The 13,144-nt window shown below is 37.3% G+C and overlaps 2 protein-coding genes across 3 annotated transcripts; both read right to left on the bottom strand.

Moving 5' to 3' along the window:
* Window positions 1–217: 217 nt before the first annotated feature.
* LOC138052321 (uncharacterized) lies at window positions 218–6,797 on the bottom strand. Of its 2 annotated transcripts, XM_068898741.1 has the most exons (4): window positions 6,783–6,797; window positions 4,353–4,669; window positions 2,957–3,244; window positions 218–2,722 (listed from the first exon to the last, which is right to left on the bottom strand). In XM_068898741.1, the coding sequence occupies exons 2-4, from the start codon at window positions 4,429–4,431 to the stop codon at window positions 2,016–2,018; spliced, it is 1,074 nt and encodes a 357-aa protein (XP_068754842.1). In that variant the 5' UTR covers window positions 4,432–4,669; window positions 6,783–6,797; the 3' UTR covers window positions 218–2,015. The 2 variants fall into 2 exon arrangements, with proteins under 2 accessions (XP_068754842.1, XP_068754841.1); XM_068898740.1 differs by lacking the exon at window positions 6,783–6,797 and having other exon boundaries at window positions 4,353–5,264.
* Window positions 6,798–6,936: 139 nt separating this feature from the next.
* Window positions 6,937–10,426, bottom strand: LOC138052323 (rhamnose-binding lectin-like). The gene is made up of 3 exons (XM_068898743.1): window positions 10,204–10,426; window positions 8,764–9,045; window positions 6,937–8,437 (listed from the first exon to the last, which is right to left on the bottom strand). The coding sequence occupies exons 1-3, from the start codon at window positions 10,280–10,282 to the stop codon at window positions 8,049–8,051; spliced, it is 750 nt and encodes a 249-aa protein (XP_068754844.1). The 5' UTR covers window positions 10,283–10,426; the 3' UTR covers window positions 6,937–8,048.
* Between the last annotated feature and the right edge of the window lie 2,718 nt (window positions 10,427–13,144).

The following is a 13,144-nucleotide window of genomic DNA, read 5'->3' as shown; positions in this document are numbered from 1 at the left end:
TAAAAAAGTATCTCAAAGGTCATTTTCTTTGCTGTGAACTTGCCATTGCAAAACAGTGTATCAAATAATAGTTTAGTACTTCAAAGTGTTTTTTTTTAATTTTAATTACACTCAAAATTATGTCGAAAGCCATTTTGTTTCCTGTGAAGCTAGAATTGCAGTTTATTGATAATTTTGTACTCCAATACTGTATTTAGTATTGTGCAGTGGGAAAACTTGAAAATGGGTGTGACAAATGAACAGTATGGAACCAGAATTGGGATGCATGACGTATTTTAATACCTCAGTGTATTCTATTTACCAACATTAAAATGCTTCATACAGCAGTATAGATTGTGGGCCACAACATTCACGCACTGTTCTTGTGAGAATGTCAAACGATGTTGAGGAGATCCCTGGGCCTAGAGTGTTTGATCCAGCAAAAACAGTTTGTGCAGATATTAGCCAAGGGATTGATGTGAAAAAGCATCAAGGTTCTATCAATTTTAATGAATTAGTTGATGCTACTCATACAGTTTGTGTAGACTTTAATCAAGGTAACGAATCTGTGTTTGGATCAAATGCAGGAAAACAATGTGTTTCTGACTTATATAGTTGTCAGTGAAATTGACCTTTTTACAATAGCTACGACATCTTGAGTCCTGATGCATTGTGGTCTATCCAGGCCAACAAGCCCATTGATTGTACCAAATGCGAAATTCAAGATGGTTTTGCTATTGCTTAAAAGGTCAGTTAGTGATTTTGAAACAACATAAGCAAGAAACAAGTAAATGAAATAAAATCTAAGAGAGGATTATGAGACAGTTTTTCATCCTCTTTCCAAAGACTATATCTCAGACGGACCATATGCATTTTAAGAATTGTGGTGAACGTCTTTCTCTGCACATCCAGTATCGCTCTCAAATTTTGGGATTTTAATTAAGCACAGCTCAAAAACACTTGTTTCCAGCACCTCCTCTTCTACCTTAGTGGCTTACCATATATACGCATTGCGTATTTTTTGATGTAGTTTACGTATACACGGCGATCGTATATTTTAGTTAGGTTTTTAATATAGCAAGATTCTTTTATCATGTATCTTGTAAGCCATGATGAATGTTCCTGGTTGTTAATAATGGCATTATTTATTATACTAGAGCAGTGGATAGCGTTGAAGGTGCGCTCTGATTGGCTATTCATCTTTTAGCAATTCGCGGGGATTTGCGCCCGAAAGCACTGTAATCGTTGCAGGAATAGATAGCTTAAAATCATCTTTTTGTGCTATATTATCTCACTGTTTTAGTATATACTAGAACAAATATTCACCTCAGTGTCGGTGGCTAGTGGTGGATATTTAGCGAGGCGCGAAGCGGCTGTTGCTTCTGCTGTACAGCCGCTATGTCCTATCTAGACCCAAATCCCTATTCTCTCGTGAACGGCTATATCCGGAAATGGCTTTATATTCCGATGTTTGGTACACTGAGTAATGTTTGCTAGAGCGCAATAAATTTATCGTTATTATTATTATTATTATTATTATTATTATTATTATTATTATTATTATTATTATTATTATTATCATTATTGTTGTTGTTATGATTTATTTTTTAACACAGCTTTCGCTGGAAGAACAGGGGCATCAGGCCACTCCTAGTTCCCACGGCCTTGCACGACCTCCAGCTCATCTTGCGTCGCAATCCCTTGATTCATTATTATCTCAATTGTTATTATAATAGGCTTGTTTCCAAAATGGAGAAACAAAAAGGCCTCAGTATTCTTTACACTACAAATGACGGAAATTCTCAAATTATGATCACAAAAGACAAGCCACAACTCATTCATCATTGAAGACAAGTTAAAGTTCATATCATAGGGTAGCCACGTGTACAATAAGTAGTAGTTTGCAACTACTCCGGTTTGGAATCGAAAATAACTTAACAAAGTTACAGTTCAATGACCCAGAAAAAGACTCTTCGAATTGTAATTTCGTTATGACTCATTCATTCAGTTGTAACCAACGGCACGCTTCTGACAGTTTATGGCCACCATATGGCGACTAAGTTTAAAAAGCAAGCCCAAGTGCAAAATCCACAATCAGAAAAAAATTTTGGTTGGCTCGCTGAACCAGAAAAAGATTCCAAGATTACTGCATTAGATGAATCACATATTGGGATAGTTCTTTCTGAGTCGAAATCTTCCTCTTGTTTTGGTTCCGCTTGTTTGCTTTTGGTTGGTTCAGTAGTTGCACGTGGCTGGGTGGTGTACGCAGTTGTAGGAGGGCCACTAGTCCCATAACTGTGAACAGCAAATGATTCGTTAGTTTCTGTAAGTCTGTCGAGATTCTTAGGGGTAGTAGAAATTTTAATTGAAGTACTGCGGATGGCTGCAGTAATAGAAATGGCCTTCCTAGTTGCTGGTTGCTGGTTTATTTGTGCCATTGAAGTAATGCTAATCCAGATACTTTGTATGGTTAGGATACCATCAGTGTCTGCGATTGCCGCAGTTGGTTGGGAAGTTGCAAGTTTTCCTGTGGTGTTTGCAATTGTAGCTGTAGAAATATTTTTCAAGTTACTCTGATTGGTGGTTAGGACATCCTCAGAGGCATCGGTAATTGAGAGCGTGGAAGTTGCAGCTGGTTTGGTGATTGTGGTTGTAACTTCCATGGTAGCATTTTTATCACCTGTCGATATTGGTGTTTTAGTGGCAGTGGTGGTGTCTGGAGTTACAGTGTGCCTCCGTTTCACTAAAAGAATGAACAACAAGAATATTTATGGCCTTTTCAATAACTGTATCAACAATAACGTAAGCTTAGCAGAAACGATTCACTAAATATGCTTAAATAGGAGAGTGCCATAGTGCAAAAGGTTAGAGCCTCTAGAAATAAACCTTTATACCGTCAGTGTCTCTTAAACCACAAGACTAAACGTTTTCTTTCCAGTCCAAGGTTAGCAAAACACAAATCATGCATTATTCTTACCGCAGACATAAATGATGTTCAAATATTTATTAAACCCCGGGCAGGGATCACCAAATATGGAACTCAATGCTTTGATGGTGCATTTCCGTTTATTATCGCACCGCGATTTCACTGAGTGTGTCTTGTCTACCAATGTGCATGTGTAGTTTGATCGTTGATCTTTCCTGCAAACTGAGTCCTCTCCTCTGCCATAGTCGGCGCCGTGAATTTTAAGGACTTTGAATTTGTCGCATCTTAGTTTGATGACATCATTTTCACAAACATACCCGGTACGCATCATTCTTATATCTGAAAAGGAAATAGGTTAACTTTAATTTAACTAGAACGACGGAGGAAACCGGTTATAATTAGGAAAAGACTGAAATTGTTTGTATCACCCACAGAGTCCCACCGACTCAGAACTAAAAGTAACGCTTTACGCAGTCATGAAATGCTCCCCATCCATTCTTGTAACTTGTTCATTGATTATCAATTTCCTATTTGGTGCAAGTGCAAGTGAATTCACGTTAATTTGTCACTTTGTGATGAACCATGTCCTTCTTTGTTATCTTTTCACTGTGAAACTGATACTATACTGAGCGAATTCCTTTAATTGCATGCCATGTGCTCAATTTTTCATGCTACCAAAGTAATTTTAACAATTCTGTTGGATCTGTTTGCTATTTACTAAACTTTTTCTGGCATGGTATTGACGATCGGCTCCTGAAGATAAGCGTCAAAACGTCCATTACATCGACATCGGCACAAGCTTTTTATATGTTTCATTTCGTTAGGCTAAGGTCTCACTGAAAATTATGGACAGCTCTCAACTTTCAAGAGACTTTTATCTTTGGATGTCTTTTTCCATTTCAGACCAATTAATCGTGGGTTAGGTAACGGTCTCATCCAATGATTACCATTGTCACAGATAGGAAGAAAAATGAGAGAGGGAGAATCTCCGATGACGCTGTCACATAAGCTGTAAGAATACATTTGCATGTGGAGTTTTAAGGACGTTTTTTCGTTATCATTATTTAACTTTTCCTTGGAATTGATGAATGATCAATTTGTTATAGCATAGAAAAAAAGAAAAAATATTTTGAGTTGTAAAGAAAAGCAATTACCGATCAAAAACAATGTCAAATTACACCCTGTATTCTTAGAATGTGGACTAAACGCTGAAAATTGTCCCAATTTCCTGTGGTTCGTTCAAATTTGTTTTTGCCACTTACCAAAGAGGTAAAAACTAAGATATATGTGAGACCGGCAAAGAGAATGTCTTAAATATATTGAAAAGCAAACTTGCTCTATAGGAAAACCCTATAGAATGAAAATTAATTCTTTGTCATTAATTTTGTTAAGAGAAGAAACTTCGGAGGTTGTGAGTTCAGTTGAAGAAGGGCTCGGACAAACCTACCTATTTTATATGCACCAATTCCGGTGAATGTTGGAATGACGGATATGAAAAATAGCAAAAGCCACTCAGAGAAAGTCATCTCTAGCCACTTGTTACCGCTCTACAACTTCAAGTTTCCACAGCAATGCTCTCTATGTAAGAGTATAGTTATTACAAAATGGCCTTGAATCCGTTTACTGCCACTGAGTACAAGGAAGTAGTTCTGTGACACTGCTGCGTGTTCGACAGCGCTCTCTTTTTGTCAGCATTAAAACTAATTGGCATTTGCAAGCACTCTTTGCTTATTAATTTTATATGATCCTCAGAGGCAAAGCTACCTGAGAAGAGAAAAGGAAATTTTATTATTTCCCCAGTGTAATCATTTTGATATAAAATGGTTGTTGTTGCCTTATACCATGCTTTCCAAACCGGGGGATCCAAAACTTCAAGTGCAAGTGTTGAAAATCGGTGAAAATTCGGCTAATGATTAAAAGTAACGAATATTGATTATGGACAAAGATGAATGTTGATAGATGATGTATTATCATCTCAGCACGAAATCACATCCGGAGCTCCACAGAACTCATAATCGCGGCCATTTTCTTTTAGTTGTATTATTTATAAGTGATTTACCAGTGGTTGGTCCCTCTGGGGAAAAAAACACGATACGCCTCTCAAGCGGCTCGTTGTTAAAGCTCAAAGGGAATAAACACCACCGATGAAGTTTCAAAAGAATTTGAATAATATCAACGGCAAAATCATACGTTTAACGAAAAATAGCACCCAATCCTTCCCTCTTTTTCCTGTAAGGATATTTTCCTTTTGAAAGAGTTGTATAAATAGCAGTAATTTCCAATTAAGACAAATTAGAATTGTTTTAATATCTACCACGCCGTCGGATTATGACATACCCTTCGTGTTCAAGAAAAATTGGTAGACTTCGGTAAATATTAATGATTTACCTACAATGTCACAGCAAATGTTAAGTCAACTTGACGAAGTGAGACGTTTCTGTCATCAGTTGATTAAACTAGTGAATAATAGCTTGAATAAAAACAAAATAAGACTAATCTTCAGTTAGTTTTTAGTGTTTCTTAAAAATGAGAAATTAAAAATCGTACCTTTTTACCAAAATGAACGAGTTAAAAGTCGCTGTCCTCTGTCTTTCAAGACAGCGCGATTATTGCCATGAGAGTCTGAGCACTTCCTCCCACTATATGTACGACTTTTTGGTCTCAAATCAGCCGAATGCGAGTTTCCAATTTCAAACTAGTCGCATTTACAGACGTTGACGTGTATGTCTTCACAAAGGCATAAGAAAACGTTATTAACAAGAATGAGTTGAAAAGTGATTGTCCAAGTCTAGAAGTAAGCGTTAACATAACGGTCCCTGAAAGTCACTTGTAAACGATGCGCTTGCGTGTTAACTGGAATGCTGATGACCATAGATAAAGTTAGCTTTTACGAAGACTGTGCAATCAAGGACACATATGGACAAAAGCATGTGACCCTGAATCAATCGGGAGAAAATGTACGAGAAATGAAGAGCGGCAATGTTGAAACGTCACTTAATAGACACAGCCATGTAATTTGCCATTATGCCCATAACATGTTAGGGCCATTTATACGTGAGAAAATAAGACGCGTCTTAGCTAAGACGCGTCTTGTATAGTACGCGAACTGTACCATTTATACGTTCGCCTCTTTTCAATTTTAATCTAGAACGCCCTCGAAGAATAACTGTTAATTCACAGTTACCACCTTTGTACTTTTCATCCGCAAAGTTGCCAGTTGAAAACCCTTGTAATAATTGAATTGAATTAAAACAAAATAAATTACATATGCCGGCCCTTGTCACGCTGTTAAAAGTTGTTCTGCGATTGCCAGTTCCCGGCAAAGGAAGAGGAACTCATTCTCCTCCACCAAAGTCCGAGCGTGTCTCTGTTTTGTTGGTGTTTTTGAGCCTGCCTCGGAAGCCATTTTGTTAGCCTGGGTGACTCGTCAACGAAATTTATTTAGGGCGCGAAACCATTTATACTAGGAAGTTCATGTCTTATTTAAGACGCGGACAAAATAAGAACAGCCGAAAATTCTGTTCCAAGATAAGACTCGTCTTATGTAAGTCGCGTCTAAAATAAGACGCAAACGCATGTTATGTACTATTTATACGAGCAGTTTGCGTCATATTTAAGACGCGTCTTATTTTCTCCAGTATAAATGACCCCATTGTCAAGGAGCTTTACACTGGAAAACTTTTCTTTGTTGAGCCCAGGCGAAGCGGTTTCCCGTTGTCTTAGACCAAAGACGTAGCAAGGTGTATTTTCGCTCTGCATAACGCTGTTTGGTCTTATGGGACTTGTTCGGTTTGATTTTTGAATGTAATGCTTACTATTAAGCCTGATAAACGATGCCCAAACCAACGACCGTAAAAATGAGGATTGTCATACATACACATCACAACTTCCGTCCCACCATTCGTGATGACTTCACTACAGTTTCTCGGTAATTTACTTACGCATCCTTAAGACCTTAAACCTTCGTAAACTTTAATCGTCGACGTCTATAAAATAAAAGAAAACTCTCGATATATTGAGAAAGAACACGATTACACATAAACTTCTCACTTTTATATCTTTTCCACAGAGATTTAGTAGTTAAGTGGTCTTAAGTTATTAAAACGTCGTCTTTAATGCTTATATTACAATTTCATTAAATGAATTTCGATCAATTTTAGAAGGGTGCTTCTTAACTACCAAAACATTGCAATGGACCTCTTCAAATAGTCATTTCTCGAGTCCCTTTAACTCTACAGTTATCCTTTCTCTGCCAACTGTGTTCTATTTAACATTTCTTTGTCTTTTCGACTCACATCCATATTTAGTAAATCACGTGACCAAAACAGAAACTGCCATAACACAAATTTTTAACTCAATAGTGTGAGAACATTCTAACACAAAATCTGTAGCATGGATTTTAAAAAAGTATATTTCTCCAAAAAAATGACTTAATAAGGCCCTCCTTTGATACGCTTTCAAAAAAATATCAGTTCCATTTTTTGGCCAAATAGAAGCTCCATGTTACATTTTACGAAAAATGATGGGACAGTTCCCATCCGGTGAAAAAACTGCCTCTTCCCTTCGCTTCCTGAGACGCATGGCAGAGGACTGAGACTAGGTGGGCATGCGCCTTTTAGCTTCTGATTGAAGTGATGTCAGATTTCGTTGAAAAAGTTACTTCAAAGGACCGTCCATGCAACTTTTTTGTAGGGCTCTCGACCAAAAAGCTTCCTTAGCAACCACTGTCTTTCTGTAGTTAAGAGCCACCCCCCTTTAGACCGAGAAAGGTATTCGGTTTTCGAGTCTTTTTCCAGGTAGAATACAAAAACTGATTAATACATTACTAGAGTTTCAAGTTTCCTTAGCTTGAAAAACCTCACCAGACGGATTGAGCTAGCGGAGTCTCTGCTTTCTTGCAGCATTATCTAGCATTCTGTAGCATTTATCACCTAGAAGAACGCTTTCCTCGAAGCCTGCTTTACTTGTATAATTAAGAGTTTTTATAAGGAATTATTAGATCAGAGGTCAGACTAGGGGTTCTTGCATTATCGAGTGAGAATTTGCGTTATTAAACGAGACAATCCAGCATTTGCAGGAATTGAACGAGAGAAACATACATCGTACAATTTACTGATTAGAAGACTATGAACAAGAATGACTTTTACAACCAGACGGGAATCGAACTTAAGACGAAAACCCAAGGAAGAAAGCCAGAACCGGAAAACGTCATTGGTGTGTTGGTTGAACCAGACAACATGACAGTTTTAGATGGGTCAAACACTGGAATGGACCTCTCCGTCTGCCTCTGTGTCCTGAGATCTTTTTGTCCTGAATGCATTTGAGTGTTGTGGGTAGGTTCCCAAGTTGATAGTGGCTGGGTAATGTTTGCATTTATAGAGAGATTCATCCACGTACTTTGATTTGTGATAGTGCTCTTATTGGTAGCAGTAGTATTCGTGGTGGCATTAGTTCTAGTAGTAGTAGCAATTTTCACTGATACTGTTTCCGTGGCCGTTGTATTTGGTGCACTTAGTGTCTGCTCTTGATTCACTGGAAGAATTGAAAAGTATGCTTAATAATATGGAAAAAAAAGCAGAGAGGAGAATACAAGTTGGTCTACAAATCATCATGTGTCCCAAAATGGTTTTGAATACAGTTTCGTTTATTTGCTAAATTGGTTGGTTAGGCCTTGGACGCCGTCAATTTATAAACCGTTTGGAAGTATGGATGAATGGATTCATCATGCTGAAACAGAAGACATTTATAGAGGTATTGAACGTAAGAAACTTTGAAAGGGCAGGTTACTTTGGTCTCTTATTTGCATAACTGGGGCAGCCTTCTGCGGAAAAGCACGCATCTTATATGTATATTCTTACCGCAGACATACATGACGTTCAGGTAATTCAAAGCAGGACATGGATCACCAAATATGGAGTTCAATGCTGTGATGGTACATCTTGGTTTCTTATCGCACCGCGCTTTCACGGTGTCTGTCTTGTCCACCAATTTGCACGTGTCTGATTGTTGACCATTGCTACAAATTGACTTCTCTCTCCATCCATAGTCGGCCGCATGAATTTCAAGAACTTTGGATTTCTTACAGCTCAGTTTCATGATATCGTTCTCACAGACATATGTGGTACGCATCTGTCTGATATCTAAACAGAAATTACTATACTAAATAGCTGAACTTTACAAACGGTGCGTTACTCCACTGTATAGAATATACGAAAAGAAAGGAAAGTGATTTGACGCCGTGGTCTACGAAGTATTTTATTGAGAGATGAGCGACGTAAGGTAAATTCTTCCCATTGGTTAATCTTTTCATTACAGCCTCAATATTTTTTAGTTTTTAGAGTAGTATGCAGTCTAAGGATTGCTACGCGAAAATTTAGAAATTTATGGGAAACACTCTATCCTGACGGCTTATTCTAACGAAAACTGTTGGTTGGGTTCCCCTGATGCTAACTAGAGCACGGGAAAAGAATTAGCCGTTTGATAGCTAATTACAAGATAACCACTTTGTCTACCACCTCCTGAAGATAAAAGTCAAAGCTAACCAAAATAAATTGTCAAAGCCTTGCTAATCAACCACATATGATTTCGTTTTCAACATTATTTTGAAAGCAATGACTTAAATTGCTTGTGGTATGAAGCCTGACGGCTTAAACCTGTTTTTTTTTTTTTTTTTTCATTTCCACCGAATCCACGCCTTTATTGTATAGAAGAAAATATACAACCATGAATTTCGTTAGTCCTTGGGATAAAAAGGGTATCTGGTGGAAATTTTTTATGAGGAAATTCTACCGAAAACCGAAATAAATCACTGAAACATTTTCAATGACAGTAGAACGATATCCGAGAAAAAGAGATAACAAAGTTAATGCATCGATTTCTTTTCGTTTCTTGACGTTTGGACCATAGTACTCTTAACTTTCGTCTTGATAAAAATGTTCCTTACAATTAACACATAAGGAAGTGTTCAGTGTTTTAATTAACAGAAAAATATTTCGAGTATTATTTTAAGGAAGGCAAAACTAAAACTGTTCCCATTTTCTGCCCAAATTTATTTTTGCCGTTTATAAAAGAGATAAAACCAAGCAAATGAGAATATCTCGAAGATCTACCGAAAAGAGTGGTTTTGATCTCTTATCACAAAAGAAACTTACCCGGGAAAGAAACCCAATGCATATTTGCCTTCCTAAATAGTTTGGTGTAAATACTTACTTCATATTCAACCTTACTCAAACCCCTTTTTGAGCACTAAGCTAGAATACTCAAAACGTTAAAGTGCAGAACGGTTCAGAATGATCTACCTGCTTTATATTTAGGGATTCTTGTGATGAATATCGTGAAGGATACGAAAAATAGCCAGCGCGACTCAAAAAAAGTCATCCCTTGACACTTGTTGTAAAATATGTGCTTCTAATGCAACTTAGCTTAAAAGTTGATCCTGGCCTCTTTCCTTTTTGCACTGATACTCACAGCCATAAAACCAATGCGAGACCGTGAACAAGATGTGGCACTTCTGCAAGTTGGACGGCGCTCTGATTGTCTCCTTTCGCGCGTTTCTACAGTCATGAAAATCTAATTGACATTTGTAAATCTTTGCTTATGAATTATATATCATTGACACATAACTTATTCAGCTTCACAGCATAAGAAGAAACATTTTTCAGTTTACTCATATGAAAAACATGGGTTTTCCCCCTTTTCTGAGGTCCCACAAAACATATCTACTGTTAACACTATTTCTAACGCAAACGTGGCAATTGAATTTCGCAGACCTTTAAAGTTTGCTGATTAAATGAATTCACTTATTCACAGCAGGATGCCAAAGACACGGAGAATTCAGGCATCGCTGTGAATGAATGGACTCCATTTTCATCAAGTATAATTTTGGGTAAACACTGAATTTTAGAAATTAACATCTAAGAGGACTTTACCAAAAGGTGTTTGTTCAGTATTTCAGTCCAAATTTAGCCGGCGAAGCGTGTTTTGTGTTTTGTTTTTCTTTCTATTTTCCAATTAACTCAATTTGAATCAAATTTACATTTAGTCTTAGCGCCGTATCCTATGATTTTTTCCAGGGGGATCATACTCGGAAGCATTTTACTGTATGGGTAGCCACTGTATGACAACTTGCTTCGTGAGAATTCACTTTCAAGTTTTTTTCTCAAGCTCTGAAAAGCTCGTTATGGAACGTTTTTGGTCTCATTACGAATTCTTTGTCAAAAGTCCTTGACATCGCAAATTCATCCTTAAACAAAGTACTGAGACCTTTTCATTGAGGAACACTCCAACCATCAGAGTCCTCCTTTCATTTATATTTTTCTAAGATAATGACGATTGTCTACGAAATAAATCTATAAAAATGTCTCGACAAAACGTTACCAATTTTTTGTTGGGATGATGGATAGGGTCAGTTGAGCGAGAGGTTGTTTTGATGGACCTGGTAATGGTAACCGGGTCTTACAAGGTGTCTTTTCTTTCTCGGTGATTGATTTGCATGGGAATCAGAGCATTTATCAAGTCTTATCAAAATGGACGAGTTGTTTCCAATGTCTTTAGATAGAGATTGATAGAAATGAGACTAAGGACCCAGTAACGTTCTATCCGCATCGACATTGAACTATGGGACACTTTCTTTCTCATTTTTTATTGATAATGAAAAGTATCAGTTATAGCAAGATATGGAAAGGATTATTGCAACATTTTCAATGTGTGCCTAGGATTAATAAGAAAAAAGAGTGAAAAATGGTCCTCGACTGCTATGATTAGTTATGTGAATTGATAAGACAACGCATCAATTCCTAACGGCATGAATAAACACTGCGTCAATTTATGAGCGTTATTTTTGCTTAATCAAGAAATAATTTTTGTTTTAAAGTTTTGAAGAAGAAAAATATGAATTAAATGGATGGTTCTGAATATAATCATGGATTTATAGTCTTCGATAATTAAGGCGGATTAGACTGAAAAACCAAATGGAACTGAATATGGAAAATAGAGAATTGCTTCATCGAAAATGTTAGTGCAAAAATAACCAATTGCACTCTTGTTCAATCAAAGGGCAATTTAAGCTATGGTTTGAAAATACACTTATCCTGGAGTTTAAAACCCGCCTGGTTTTGTTAGTGGTTGAAAAATTATTATTTATTCGCTTTCGTGTCCGTAAAGCGGTCACAAATTGTAGGAAATAATAGCCGTGGCGTTACGATTGGTCGGCTGAATGAAACCTGTCTGAAATTCTCAAAGACCTGGTGTTTTGTACTGCTAAGAACAATTTGAGGCCAACGGAAATTCTTTCAAGTTCCTGATGATCCAAAACTACGTACGAATGGTTCGTATTAAACTCAGTGAAGAGGGAGTACTGTAGTTTAAAACCATGAAATAGTTACGCATTTGCTGGATGCAAGGCAAGGCAAACCTCTAGATATGCTAGTAATTAGATGTTCGTAAGTTTTAATAATCGTAACGAAGTGTCTCCCTGTTCTTCCCCCAAACTTATACATGCATCACTCGCTTCAAGAAATACAGACAATTAACCCCATAAACTGTCTCTCATAAATAAACTTTGGTACCCAAGTACAGATCTAAGTGTTGGAAATAGGTTGCAAATCAGTGCTAAGACGTTTTATGAAATAATTAGGATAGTACGCGCACTTTTGTTGGTCAATAGCTGTGTTTAGATGACAGTATCGAAACACGGCTTACCCTGGGTGCCAGAGGTTCTATTTTTCTTTCGCGGAAGGGTGCGGTTAAAACGGAGAGACGAAAAATACGAACCTCTGGTCACGGCGGTTTAGAATCTCACTTGCATGCAAATTCGGAATAAAATATCTTGCCAAACCGGTTTTCTACAGTGATGTCAATGTTGTACCCAATTCAAGTCCTTTGGGAATAGAAAGTTTGATTTTGACAGTTCCCATCGTGCAGCAACCAATCAAAAGTGACATGAAAACCACAAACTAATTACCGTTGGTGGCTGCGGCTTAGTTTACTCACGCGTGACTAGTTTCTTATTGGAAACACGATATTTCTAGTGTTCACGATTTTCGGATTTTCTTTCAGCTCTAGGATATACGAATCAATCAAGGCATTCAAGGGACAAATAACGACTACCATAGCATCTTTTGGATAATGAATCCACGATCATACAAATACGAACAAAGATTTGCGGCATCCAGTTGGCAGGACCACAAACACATCCTCACGCTTGATGAAATTCCTGAACAGGTTTAAATTCAAAAATCT

The sequence above is a fragment of the Montipora capricornis genome, chromosome 6, assembly GCF_036669925.1.
Source record: "Montipora capricornis isolate CH-2021 chromosome 6, ASM3666992v2, whole genome shotgun sequence".
NCBI lineage: Eukaryota > Metazoa > Cnidaria > Anthozoa > Scleractinia > Acroporidae > Montipora > Montipora capricornis.
Note: the sequence above shows the minus strand (reverse complement) of the source record. Positions and strands in the feature narration are given on the sequence as shown.